Source organism: Pongo abelii, chromosome 16 (assembly GCF_028885655.2).
Source record: "Pongo abelii isolate AG06213 chromosome 16, NHGRI_mPonAbe1-v2.0_pri, whole genome shotgun sequence".
NCBI lineage: Eukaryota > Metazoa > Chordata > Mammalia > Primates > Hominidae > Pongo > Pongo abelii.
In genome coordinates, this window is record NC_072001.2 from 34,642,796 (window position 1) to 34,655,435 (window position 12,640).

At 48.2% G+C, this 12,640-nt stretch overlaps 1 protein-coding gene across 10 annotated transcripts; it reads right to left on the bottom strand.

Moving 5' to 3' along the window:
• Positions 1-278: 278 nt before the first annotated feature.
• On the bottom strand, positions 279-11,831 carry LOC100449919 (golgin subfamily A member 8B). Of its 10 annotated transcripts, none has more exons than XM_063716131.1 (17): positions 11,815-11,831; positions 9,010-9,129; positions 8,057-8,116; positions 7,793-7,873; positions 6,909-6,947; positions 6,596-6,643; positions 6,427-6,511; positions 6,225-6,331; positions 5,135-5,221; positions 4,920-5,027; positions 4,627-4,714; positions 3,988-4,244; positions 3,537-3,758; positions 3,353-3,453; positions 3,170-3,270; positions 2,909-3,064; positions 279-2,822 (listed from the first exon to the last, which is right to left on the bottom strand). In XM_063716131.1, the coding sequence occupies exons 9-17, from the start codon at positions 5,195-5,197 to the stop codon at positions 2,620-2,622; spliced, it is 1,299 nt and encodes a 432-aa protein (XP_063572201.1). In that variant the 5' UTR covers positions 5,198-5,221; positions 6,225-6,331; positions 6,427-6,511; positions 6,596-6,643; positions 6,909-6,947; positions 7,793-7,873; positions 8,057-8,116; positions 9,010-9,129; positions 11,815-11,831; the 3' UTR covers positions 279-2,619. The 10 variants fall into 10 exon arrangements, with proteins under 10 accessions (XP_063572201.1, XP_054388467.1, XP_054388468.1 ...); XM_054532492.2 differs by lacking the exon at positions 11,815-11,831 and adding an exon at positions 10,827-11,018 and having other exon boundaries at positions 3,537-3,731; XM_054532493.2 differs by lacking the exon at positions 11,815-11,831 and adding an exon at positions 10,827-10,990 and having other exon boundaries at positions 3,537-3,728.
• Between the last annotated feature and the right edge of the window lie 809 nt (positions 11,832-12,640).

Consider the following 12,640-nt stretch of genomic DNA (forward strand, 5'->3'; position numbering starts at 1 on the left):
AACTTTTTTTTGGTAACTTTTCAGAAAGCTTTTTTCTACTTTTTTGCCACATTTTTACAATTTTTATCCGATAACTTTTTCACCCCATAACTTTTTAAATCCCATACCTTTTTTATTTTGTGTTCTTTTAATAAACACTTGCATAGTTATACTACAATTTTGTGAAAATGAAAGAGATTATCTCATGCCAAGCATGCCCAGTATTTGCACAGTATCAATACCTTTAATACTATAGTTTTCAAGACACACAAAATAAAATTTTAAGGCAAAAACAGCACTTTGCAACAATTTAATAATTTATTACATTACAGTAGCATCACGCCAGCAGTCAATAATGCCACTTTAGGCAAAAGTTTTCAGTATTTCCGTTACACATTCTGTTAACAAGAACTCATACATTGGTAAAATTCCTTCTAAGAAAACTTGGCAAATAAAGCTTTGGACTGGAATTGGCATTTCTTTCTCTACTTTTCCTTCCCACCATTTCTTTCTTTTAAACTACAGGATTCATATTTTAAAATGTTTTAACATTTCATAGCATAATCATAGCAGTTACATTTTAAAATATTTATATTATTTTAAAATGACTCTTTAAGATACAGTTTTAAACCCACGGGCTAGAAATCATACCACTGTTAATTAGCCACATTATTTGGTCTAATATTTTTTCTTTATCATTCTGAAACTGGGTTTATCTAATACATTGATAAATTCATACAATTTGGAAGAGTCAGTTGAAGTCACAAGGACCCAATATGTGCCCTCTTTCATTGAATGCCGGCAAATCTGTTATTCCATTGGCAAAATCATATTGCTGCTCTCCTGTTCATCTCATATTTATAAAAGGATCATGAGGATGCCAAGTGCTAAAAATGGAGATGGTCTAGTGAGTAGAAAATCCCCACCCCAGCGAGCACACATACATCTCTCCCTACAACCTAATAATGTGATGTGTTTTGGAACACAGACATTAGAACTTCATGAAGTTTTAACTGTTGATTCTTTCCCAAGCACCATCAAGTTATGATTTAGGCAACGTATGACTGAAATGCGTTCATTCATCACTCATAGGCACAATCACATAAATATTGCACAAAATATGTCCCTGACTGAAACTGAGGTACAAAAACATATTTCACTCTTCGTAAAGAAGTTTGTGAGGAACTACAACTCTGCGATTGTATAAACACGTTTCCTGATAATACACTGACATTCACAAACAGTAGATTGCACCACAGTGTGTAAACATTTTAAGTTGCATAAACTTCTCCTTGATTTTCAAAGATAACATAATACTGTCTACTAAAATTCCTTTTTGTTTCAACTAAGTACTCTCACATATATTAGTTTATAATAATGTTTGTTACTAAAGTGTTTTCCACTCAAGGAAAAGAAGTAAATTCCTATGTCAGAGTAACCAAGGTGGTTGAAGAATAGGTATTAGCCAGAGACGTCTAGATGGTAAAATCAATCTTCAAGCCTCAAAGAAGCTCCATGAACAGAGAGGAACGCCAGGTGTCACACAGCTTTCCTTCACTCTAATTCATTCTTGACCAGAGCCTGTATGCCTGTTCCAGGGACATTTAAACTCTTAAAGGATTTCTTATGATCGTCACTAAATACATTAAGAAGAACGCCAACCAGCGCCCTTTTGTGAACTGGGACAGGAAGTCATGTGATTAAAACAGGGAACATGAACTCTGACTTTAAAATGTATTATAGATACAAATGCTCTAAGCTAGGAAAGGTTTTCCACATCCACAGCCAATGATGGGAGCCTTTCATTCCTCGGAAATAAGCCCTTTTTAGGTCATTGGAAAAGAGTACAACTGCTGCAGCTCACGATGCAATATCTTCACGATCCCAGAGCATATACAAATCCTAAGGGAACTGCCACAGTACAGTGCTCATTCTCGGCACCGGAACAAATGAAACACACTTTATCCTGCACATACCTGCCAGAGCAGGCCACTTTCCTCTTCTGTGAGATTTAAAAAGCTCCCCCAAAAGGTTATTACTCCCATCACCAATACACAGAAAATGAAGGAAAGGCTGTTTACAGTTCTCAGCCTTTAAACAGCTCTAAATGTCAGTACTCATAGTGGCATATTACAAAGTAATAAACAGTGCACACTTGAGGGCAAAGCACATATTGAGCTCTTGAAGAGCTCACTGTGATTAAGATGAGATCAAGCATAATAGCAGAACATAAGCAAATTTTATCTGAATTCTGTAATGAATATGCACACTGCAATAACATTAAAAAAGCACGGGAGCCTATTTCAAACCAGCGAGAAGAGTTTTGTGCGACGACTGGGTCTTTGTGTGTTTGAACTCCCACCATGTGAGGGCAAACTCGATATGCATGCTAATGCCCTACAATTATGAAATTAAAAAAGAAAAATGCTAAAGGATGCCAGAGTGAACATCCGTGAGAGCCACAGAGACCCACTCTCCTTTAATTTTCTACAAATAAACTTAAACTATAAATTAGAAACACAAATAATCATGAGTGGCTGTAACATTCAAATGAAGTAAATGAATTGTGTAGGAGATTAACCCCGTAACTTTGTTTCGTTTTTAACAATGTCTTGAGCAGCTCTTTGATGATGGTGGTATTTATCTCCTTCTTCTGGGCAGCCAAGCCCAGCAAAAGCATGGCACACAGGGGTTGCTGCCCAAGCCTGGGTGCTCTTGGTGGTCCTGCATCTCACCAAGGAGCTGCACGATTGGCTGTGCAGTAGGGTTGTCCTGGGAAGAACCCTCCCTGGCTTCTCCTTGTGCAGGCTCCACGCTGTTGGTGAGGCTCACCTCACAAAGATCTTTGGAGAGAGGGAGGCGGGGATCTGAGTGGAGTGCTAGCCCCCCATGCTCCTGCCTGCTCACCCCGCCTGGGGGCTCTACTCACCACCATGCATGTCGGCAGCCCCAAGCTCCTGGGGGGCTGGGGCTCCTGGACCGGGTTCAGCAGCAGGGTTCCGGGCAGTGGCCAGGAATTTGCCGTGCCCCTCGTTATAGTTGGCACAAGCCACAACACCATCTCCTGCAGCTCCAGCAGCTTCACCTGAAGGGAGGGGTGCTCAGCTGTCAGGCCGCTGCTGGTGCTCACCCTCATGCCCACCCCCCCGCAACCCCACCCCTACCCCCACAGGGATGTTGCACACCCTACCTTCCCCTCCTCCTTGTCCTGGGCCAGCCTGGTGATGTCCTCCTCCAGGTGCCGCGTCTTTGGCACTGCCCCCTGGCTCTGTTAGAAGGCGATGCACTTTCCTGCGGGAGGAAAGGGCTCAGACGCTGGGGCCCCTCCCACAGCCCTGCAGCTCCGCCTGCCGTGCCCTGGTCTCCCACTCACTGATGGCATCTCTCTCTCCAGTACTGGATGAATCGAACTTCCAGTTTCTCCACATGCTCCCTCAGGTCCGCCTTCTCCTCCAGGAGGTCCATAAGGCCGCTCTGGAGCCAAAATTATGGGGTCACATCTCAGCAGCGACCTGCCTCACCCCTGCCCTTCTTGGCCCATGCTAGGACTCACTCACCTCTAGCTTCTCCATGACTTCCCGCAGGGCCCGGAGGGTCTCCCCACTCACAGACTCGCCCCCAGCCCCCGAGGCTGGGGCTGCTGCCTCTGGCTCCTTCTGGGCTGAGGTGACCATCTCCGTCACCTGGCCCAGCTTCTCCTGCAGCTCCTTTACTTGCTGCTCCAACTGCAGGGCGCTCTTGTCCTCGTTCTTCTGGACAGAGAGAAGCAAGTTCTGCAGCTGGAGACCCCAGAACTTGGTGTCTGCCTCCCATGGCACCGGGAAGGGTGGAGGCAGGTTAGAAAAATACTCTCCTCTCTCCCACAGCCACCAGAGCAAAGCTCTGACTCACGGGTGCCTTTGGAAGTAATATTTCATGTGAGGGCTGCACTGCCCCATTTTACAGGTGGGGAAACAAAGGCCTGGAGGGCTAGGGAGGAGGGCAGGCTCCCCAGGTGAGGCAACCCACCAGCTCCTTGTAGTCACTCTGTGGCTCGGCCAGCTGCTGAAGCCTCTTCTCCTGTTCCCGAAGCCTCTCCTGCTGCTCCTGAAGCCTCTCCTCCTGCTCGCGAAGCCTCTCCTTTTGCCCATGGTTCAGGAGATTGATGCGCCGATTGTTTTCCACCTGAGCCTGGAGCTCTCCTGCCACTCTCTCCAGCTCCTTCCTCAGATCTTGCAGCTCCACCTCAGAGGGCACTGCTGGGGGATCCGGGGGCAGTGGTTCAGCTGAGAAAGGAAGCAGACCATAAGGGCCTCTGGATTCTCAAAACAAAAAAACAAAAAACAACAAAACACCTTCCTCTTGGCGCACAGCTCCTCTCAGGCCCCCCAAACTTGGCCTCACTGCTAATGATTCCTCGCACCCGGATGGTAGCCAATCTTCCAAACCACTTTCAGATAGAGAGCACTGTGGGTGGCTGACAATGGGCCCTCTTTGCTCATTAGGACACTGAGGCTCATGGAGATGACAAGACTTGTCTCCTGGCACAGATCTCTTTCCCTCTGCCTCAAAGCCTTGCCATCCACCCACCTTCCTGGGGCATTCTAAGCCACCCCCACAGCCCTCTGATGCCAGTCCTGCTGCCAGGTCATGCCAGTCACATCTTACCCGTCTGGTTTTTGAGTTTGGACAAACTCCTCTCCAGCTCTTCTACCCGATGTGTATCATGCTTCTTCGCCTCCTTCAATGTGCAAACCTGCCCAAAGCACAGGGGGAAAGGGCCCTGGAGAGAGGGGCTGGTGGCTGGACAGGCTGCCATCTCCCTCTCTGCCCCCACTTCCACAAAGCCCAGACCCAGGACCACCTCTGGCTGCACTATTCCCATTTTAAAGATACCCAGAAAGATCCAGTGACCTATCTAAGTTGTTGGGGGGGCGGGAGGCTGAAGGGTCAGATCTCACCTCCTGTGACATTTTCCTCATCCTCTGCTGCCACTGGGCCCTCTCTCCTTTTATTTGTAGTGCATATTGATCTCTCTCCAGCTGGACTTCTTTAAGCAACTCCTTCAACTGCAAGAATGGGCACAGAAGTTAGGAAAGGCTGTCACTGGTCCTCACCTGCTCCTGGCCACCTGGGGTCATCTTCCTTCCACATCCCTCCCTCTGCAAAACCTCACCTGTGTCACGTGTCGTTTCAGCAGTATCTGCTCCCTTATGGACTGCTCTAACTGCATCTTCATAAGTGCTTTACTGCGGCTCAAGAACTGGATGGTGAAGAGTGAGAAGTTTCGATCTGGGGAGCCTGGGCCATTCCACACAGTGCCCCTTAAAAGGGCTAGGGCTAGACCCAATATACAACTTGGCCAGTAAAGATCAAGGCATTTCCAAGCCCGTGGTCTGGTTTTGAAAAAAACTCAGTGAAGTTCGAAGGGACGAGGAGAGAGATTAGATAACATTGCTATTGTTATGACTATCACTGTTGGAACCTTTATGGAGTGCTTCAGCAGGTACCTCGCTAGCAATCCCATTGAATCCTCGCAACCACCAGAGGAGACAGTTACTATGATTACCTCTCTTGGGTAGATGAAAAAACATGGAGTATTTGAGGTTAAGTGCTTGCCTAAGATCACTTAGGCAGAGCTAGGATTTGAACACCCAGGTCTATCAGATTCTCTAAGCCCATTTTTCTTGCTGGGGGTGGGGGCAGAGTCAGGAAGGGGAAAATTAATCTTTTATTCACTTTTTGAAAGGATGATACATTCACATAGTCCAAAACTCAGAAGGTATAAAAGGGAAGTATCTCCTAGCCACCCCGTTGCTCTCTTCTGAGTTGTTTATGAACACTTGCAGACATGTTTTATGTATATTATCATAGTGTGTACACACACACACACACACACACACACGTTTCCTTTCTCTACAGAAATGGTAATATACTAAAGGTACCCTTCTGTACCTTCACAGTATAAGTACCCAATACCCCACACCCCACCTAGGACTTGGCCAAGACCACAGCCAGGTAAGGGCAGGACAGCCACTTAGCCTCCAAGCTCTGCATCCAGTGCTCGCTCCCCACCGTGCCCCCCAACTCACCCACAGCAGCTGATTCAGCCTCAGGCTGCCTCTAACAACCATACACAAAAGCAGTGAGAAATGGCCATGCTGCCTTCTGGGCAGGACACTCCATCCTGCAGAAGGGACCTTTAGGCTCACTCCTCCATCTGTGAAGCCGGGTTCCCAGGGGACAGCGCAGGTGGTTAGACTCACCCCATCCGGCTTCTTCTGCGTGGCGGCGACAGCACAGAGAGCCCGCTCTAACTCTCCTGTACGCTGTGATGAACGTTGCAGGCGGCCGGCCAGATCCCTGGACTCGTCTGTAATGACAGAGTTGAGATGGGGCTCAAAGGACTCCCCCTACAGACCTGTCAAAGTGCCAGGTTGAAGGATGACAGGGTGCCCAGATTCCCACCTTCAAAGTATCTGAGAGAACGTTTCGTGCGATACAGGTCCGTATTTAGTTTCTTGTTCTCTATGTTCAATCTCTGGATTTGAACCTTTGGGAGAAAAGCCAAGCAAGTGCTGAAATGGAAAGAAACACTCTCCGGAGGACAGGAGGAAACTTCACACCCTCCACTCACCTCTAGCTCCGTTTGGGCTTTCTGTTTCTCACTGTTTGCTTCCTTTTCCTATAAGACGAGGAAGACAGAGCTCTTACCACGGAGAGGCAGAGATGGCACAGCAAGAGACATGCCCCCAGAATGCCACCAATGCCCCAGGACAGACCCACCCATGGGACCAGGTTATCAGGGGCCCTGTGGGGATGGGGTGGAATCTGAGGAGTGAGCCTTCTTCCCCAGGCTGGGAGTAGGCGAGACGAGACTGGGGCCTCTATGTCTGAGTGCCCCCCAAACCCTGCAGTCATCTCGTGAGCAAACAAAGAAATCACGTTACTTCTTCCAGCTGATGTTCCACTTGTTTCTTCTGTTGTTTCTGTGGGGAGAATCAAATTAAGGTGATGGAGGGTGGCCCCCTCAACTCTATTCCCCAGACAGGAAGCGGTAGGCAGGGGCCAGGAATGTATTTTAAAGGCAAAGTTCTCAGACCCAATGGGAACAGGAACTGTTCCTAAGCTCCCAAGGACAGAGGATTTGGGTCTTTGTTGGTTTTCAGCCACAGCCACAGAACTCCAAGTCTGAATCAGGAATCTCTAGAGAAGACAGTAACATAAACCTCTAGAGATGGAGTTTGAGAAAGGCTCCCCCTGCTGCCAGCTTGTGATTTAGAAAAGTGCGTTCATTCAGTAAACATTTACTGAGCACATACAGGCCAGGTACGGTTCTTCACAGCAGATATAGGATGAAAAGGACAGACAGGAGCCCTTGGCCCTGAGGTTTCCATTCTAGGGGGCCTTTAAATCTCAGACTCTCAGAGCTAACAGAGACCTTTGATACTCACTACCTCCTCTGGAAACACGAGCCCAAAAAGGAGAGGTGGCTTGTTGAGAATCAAAGATCAAATTAGGGACTGAGTCGTGGCAGAAATACAGGGCCCCTGACAAGCAGTCAGGCCAGCACTTCCCCAAGAGGCAACAACGCCAGGGCGTGTGTAGTACGGACTCGAGTAGGGGCGTCTGGAGGGGAGAGAGTCGGCAAAGAGGGCAGCAAAAGAAGAGCCATGCTGCATGCCCTGGGGTCCCTCCAGGTGAGTCCTGGGTGCCCCAGCTCCCTATCTGCCCTTGATGCCAGGGGCCCCCAGCCCCCTTCTTCAGGGCCCCAAGGGGAAACCGGAGCCTAGGATTGGCAGTGTGGAAACAGGGGACCCCACTGGACTCTTACCAAAGATTTGATGGTGTTATTCAGTCGACTGATTTTTACGGACCTCGAGTCCAGGACTGCTGCTTGTTCTTGGCGTGGGCTCTGAGGCGCATGCAGAGAGGAGGAGGTGGAGGAGGAGTTGGGGGAGAGGTAGAGAGAACAATCATTAGGGCTGGGGTGTGTGTGCGCTGTCTCAGCTGGCAGAGAGGCACCCAGTCCCCGCGGTGGGAGAAGGTTGGAGGGCTGGCCTGTGGGGTCACTGCACCTCCGCCCAGAGCCTCCTACCTCCAGATCCTTCAGGGTAGCAGATGATGTAGGGCCCTCCCCGTGGATACCTGTTGCTGACTACAAGAGATGAGAATGCACATGGAGATGTTCTGTCCCCCTCAGTGTCTGAGCCCTCCGACTTCCTTTCTTCCCCATCAACTGGCAACATTTTCTTTTCTGCCTATCTTGGACCCTTTGTCCCATAACTCCTTTGTGCCACCTTCTCTCCTGGTTCTTATCTCCGCACCATCCCACCCTGGGGCCCTTTCAGTGACTCCTGATGGCAAGTGGCTGTTCTCATTGTCCTGGCTTCCCCTTGAGACTGGGGATGAGGAAAATCAAACAGCAAAGACCATATCCTGGGTGTCCTGGGTGTTGACAGCAGGCCATGTACTAGGGATTAACATAAAATCGACAATAATAAATCTCATTTAAACTGCACAAATACAAGTCAAACAATACCACCTCTATTATACATATGTGAAAAGAGAGGCCCAAAGAGCTCAAGCAACTTGCCATAAATCATATCCCTAGCAGACGGAGAGGCAGGATTCAAACCCAGAATTCTTTTCTTTTTTGAAACAGAGTATCTCTCTGTCTTCCAGGCTGGAGTGCAGTGGCGTGATCTCGGCTCACTGCAAGCTCCGCCTCCTAGGTTCACGCCATTCTCCTCCCTCAGACTCCGCAGAAGCTGGGACTACAGGCGCCCGCCACCACGCCTGGCTTATTGTTTGGTATTTTTTAGTAGAGACGGGCTTTCACCGTGTTAGTCTGGATGGTCTCGATCTCCTGACCTTGGGATCCACCTGTCTCGGTCTCCCAAAGTGTTGGGATTACAGGCGTGAGCCACCGTGCCCGGCCAAATCCAGAATCCTTAAGCACTACCCAACAGTCCATCCACAGTCTTAACAATTGCCCTCTACTGCCCCTTGGGCCCCCTGTCCCCAGGAGCCTGTCCAGGCAAGACTCACAGCCTCAGATGAGTGGCAACCACCAGAAGCGGCTGTCCCAGGGCTACTGCCATTTGCTTTCCTGTTCCTCTTCGCTGCTGCTGGAACACCAGGGCTGTTTCTCTGCCAATATTCTTTTAACTGTGGGAAAGAAGAGCAGTAATACTCATGAGAACTATCAGCCCCTACAGCCACATCCTCCTTTATAGTTTTTATAAAAGACTCTTATATACCATCTGATTTAATGACACCAACAACTCTATAAGGTGTCACAATCATTTAGGGACTGAGAGGGATTGATATCATGGCTAGAAACACAAAAAAAGAAAAAGAAAAAGGTGATACTGGAACTTGGAAACCCAGTCTTCTGACTCTAAGCTCTGGGGTTTTGCCAAGAATCAGCAGCTGCCAGGGACCAAACCCAGAGGCAGAGGTAGAAAAGGAAACATTAAGTAGGCAGGAGCTGTATGTCATGTGGTTTAGAGTCATACATCCTCACACGTCTGTTAGTGGGAAGAAGTGCACCAGTACCTCCCAAACTTTTATATCAATGTGTCCTCATGGCAGAAGGCAGCCTTTCAGTGAAATCTGGGAATTTATCAGAAAGAGGACAAACCAAGCCTCATTTCAGAGAGAAGTCTGGCATACTCTTAGACACCTATGGGACTGCCATCCCTAAGTACATTCATGTTTTTTCTCTTGATCTCAAGAGAATTAAAGGAAACTGATGCTTCACAAAGATGTCCCACATTTACCCTGTGGTACTCAAAGCACCCCAGGTTGAGACAATATGAGGAAGATTCAAACTGTCAAGTTCAGTTTCCCAAGGTCTATTCCACAGAAGATGAGGAAATCTCACTTCAGAGACCACTGACTGAAGGGCAGTCTGGTCCCAGAACCATGGAGAATGAGAATATGAGGTGGAGAACTCGGAAAAAAATGTTAAAATCTCTCTGGAAAGTAGAAGCCTGGGAGAAAACCAAACCAAACCAAACCCATTCTCCAATTGCCATCCAGAGATACTGTCAACGTTTTGAGTTCACGGGGGAAGTGTAGGCTTTTCCCACCATCAACATCTGTAAGGGAGTGAGGCAGCCTGAAACCTCTTGCTCCTGGGTCCCATAGTCTCCATTCCCCTTCCAGCTGGAAATTTCTGCTGTGACCAGAAGAACCAGAAATGGGGTGACAATGTTTAGGGGACTGGGTCATAAGACCAAGGCCAGTCTTGCAGTAATGACAGTTAGTAGGCAGACTGTGACATCACTACATTCCACTCCTCCTAGTGCGGGGGAGGGACCACATCAGCACGATGTCCGAGTCGCCGCTCCACGATGCGGGAGGGAAACACAGGGTTGTGACCCAGGTCCTTGGAGATGCCAGCGCAAAGAGCCCAGGGAGGTCGACCTTGAGGCAGCAGGAGGGGAGGGCAGAGTCTGCAGCAGGGAGCCCCAGGAGTCACCAGCCCAATGTCACCCAGGGACAACTGGTGAGGGCGGGGCCTGGGGCTGGGGGGGCCCAGGTCCTTGGAGACGCGAGCCCAAAGAGCCCAGGGAGGTCCAACTTGGGGTGGCAAGAGGTGAGGGCCCAGTAACGGAGCAGGGAGCTCCAGGAGTCACCCGCCCAAAGTCACCCTGGGGTGATTGGCGAGGGCAGGGACTGAGCTGTTTGCTGAAGGGGCAGGACTGACTGACAAGATTTTTGTAGGGGGAGCCCAGAAGTGCTGGGGTTGGGGGGCAAAGTCCAGTGTGCCTCAGGAGTAGTATGGACTCTGGCAGCGGTCTTGTCATCAGAGGGGATCTGTGGCTGAGTTGGGGAGCCATGACCTGGTACGTCCTTACCTTTTTCTTGGCTGCAGCTAATTTGCTCTGTCGAGTTTCTTCTGCCATTGTGGGGTGGGGAGGGAGGCGGGGTTGGGGCCACGTCAGCAAAATCCCAGCGAGCACCGATCAAGGCCTCCAGTCACCTAGCAGGCAGCTGCGTAACTGAGCCAGAGGAGGCGTAACCAGGGCCCCAGTAGAATGCGGAATAGGGGTGTGGCCTTAATGCTCCAAGCCCATTGGTCAATGAGAAAGATGAAAGGGAAAGGGGGCGTGGCCAGGCAGCAGTGTATCCAGAGGGACCTGTGGCTCATCAGGAAAGCTGCCCATGCAACCGCTGTCCCCACCCACTCTGAGAGAGGGGAGGGGCTGGCTTTTGCTTTAAAACCTTTAAGACTTTAAAAAACATATGTGTGTATACTTTATATATATATATGTGTGTCTCTCTGTGTGTATCTATGTGTTCCTCCAGAGCTGTCTTCATCAACCAGCTTCTATGCAAGGTCTATGATTTTGGCCTATACCTTTCATCTTCAAATAGTGTACAAAAATTACCAGTATTACCTGAACTGAGATACAGATCCTACAAAAGTGGGAAATCCATAGCATGCTTGATGATTAATGAAGCAGACTATATTATCCAACATTCCAATAACATAAAATAATCAAAATGATTCCTTTTTTGGAAAAATGTTTCTCTTATTCTCCTACATTATTATTAAGCTTTTTTTTTTTAAACAGGAAAGACGGTTAATATCCGTAAAAACACAAAGCTTTTGGGCTGGGTGCGGTGGCTCACACCTGTAATCCCAGCACTTTGGGAGCCCGAGGTGGGTGGATCACCTGAGGTCAGGCAGTAGAAGTGTGAGCCATCACACCTGGCCAGCTTCATTTTAGAACTCTTTCCCCAGCACTCCATATGTTATGAATAATTCTTTTCTTCTTTTTTGGATAGCATTTTAGTCATATCTCTATTACCCCACTTGTCACATGATAATCAGTGGCTCACCCATCCATCTCCCTTGATTGCTCATGGGCTCCTTGAGAAGAGTCTGATTTTCAGCACCTTGAACAGTGTGCGACACATACATGCTTCATATGAAGAGAAGGAAATGATTTCACTACAGCGTAATTATTCCCAGAATTCAATGTCTGTATTTCTAAATTGTTCTAGATACTCTGCCAACAATCTGAGAATGTTATGTTTTTTCCCCAAAACTTCCATCCATTACCGTGTGTCTATGGTCATAGTTAACTCGATTGTGATGTCACCTTTGGCCAAACCCATTAATAGGTTTTTTTTTTAGGTGATTTTTAATTTTAATTTTTGATTTTGATCGTTTCTTTTCTGTTTTTTAAAGGTAGCAGTGTTTGATAAACTTCAACATCTCTATATCCCTGTGTCTTTGCCCCTGCTGGTCTCTGCTTGGAATAGTGTCTCAAGGTTTTAGTCACTTGGAAAAAATTTCTACTCACCCTTAAAGAATCAGCATAAATAGGCTGGGCATGGTGGCTCATGCCTATAATCCCAGCACTTTGGGAGGCGAAAGTGGGCAGATCACCTGAGGTCAGTAGTTCCAAGACTAGCCTGCCCAACATGGTGAAACCTCGTCTCTATTAAAAATACAAAAAATAGCTGGGCATGGTGGCAGAGGCCTGTCATCTCAGCTACTCGGGAGGCTGAGGCAGGATAATTGCTTGAACCTGAGAGGCAGAGGTTGCAGTGAGCTGAGATCGTGCCATTGCACTCCATCTTGGGTGACAGACTGAGACATCATCTCAAAAATAAAAGCTTAAATAATACCTTCTCTGAGAAGCCTTTATATTTTCCTATT

Coding starts and splice junctions, on each gene's coding strand:
- LOC100449919 (XM_063716129.1), bottom strand. CDS start 10,874: ATGGCAGAAGAAACTCGACAGAGCAAATTAGCTGCAGCCAAGAAAAAG. Junction 6,332..6,426: donor TTCTCTCAGATACTTTGAAG/GTGGGAATCTGG, acceptor CTGTCATTACAG/ACGAGTCCAGGGATCTGGCC. Junction 4,715..4,919: donor TGAGGAAAATGTCACAGGAG/GTGAGATCTGAC, acceptor TGCTTTGGGCAG/GTTTGCACATTGAAGGAGGC.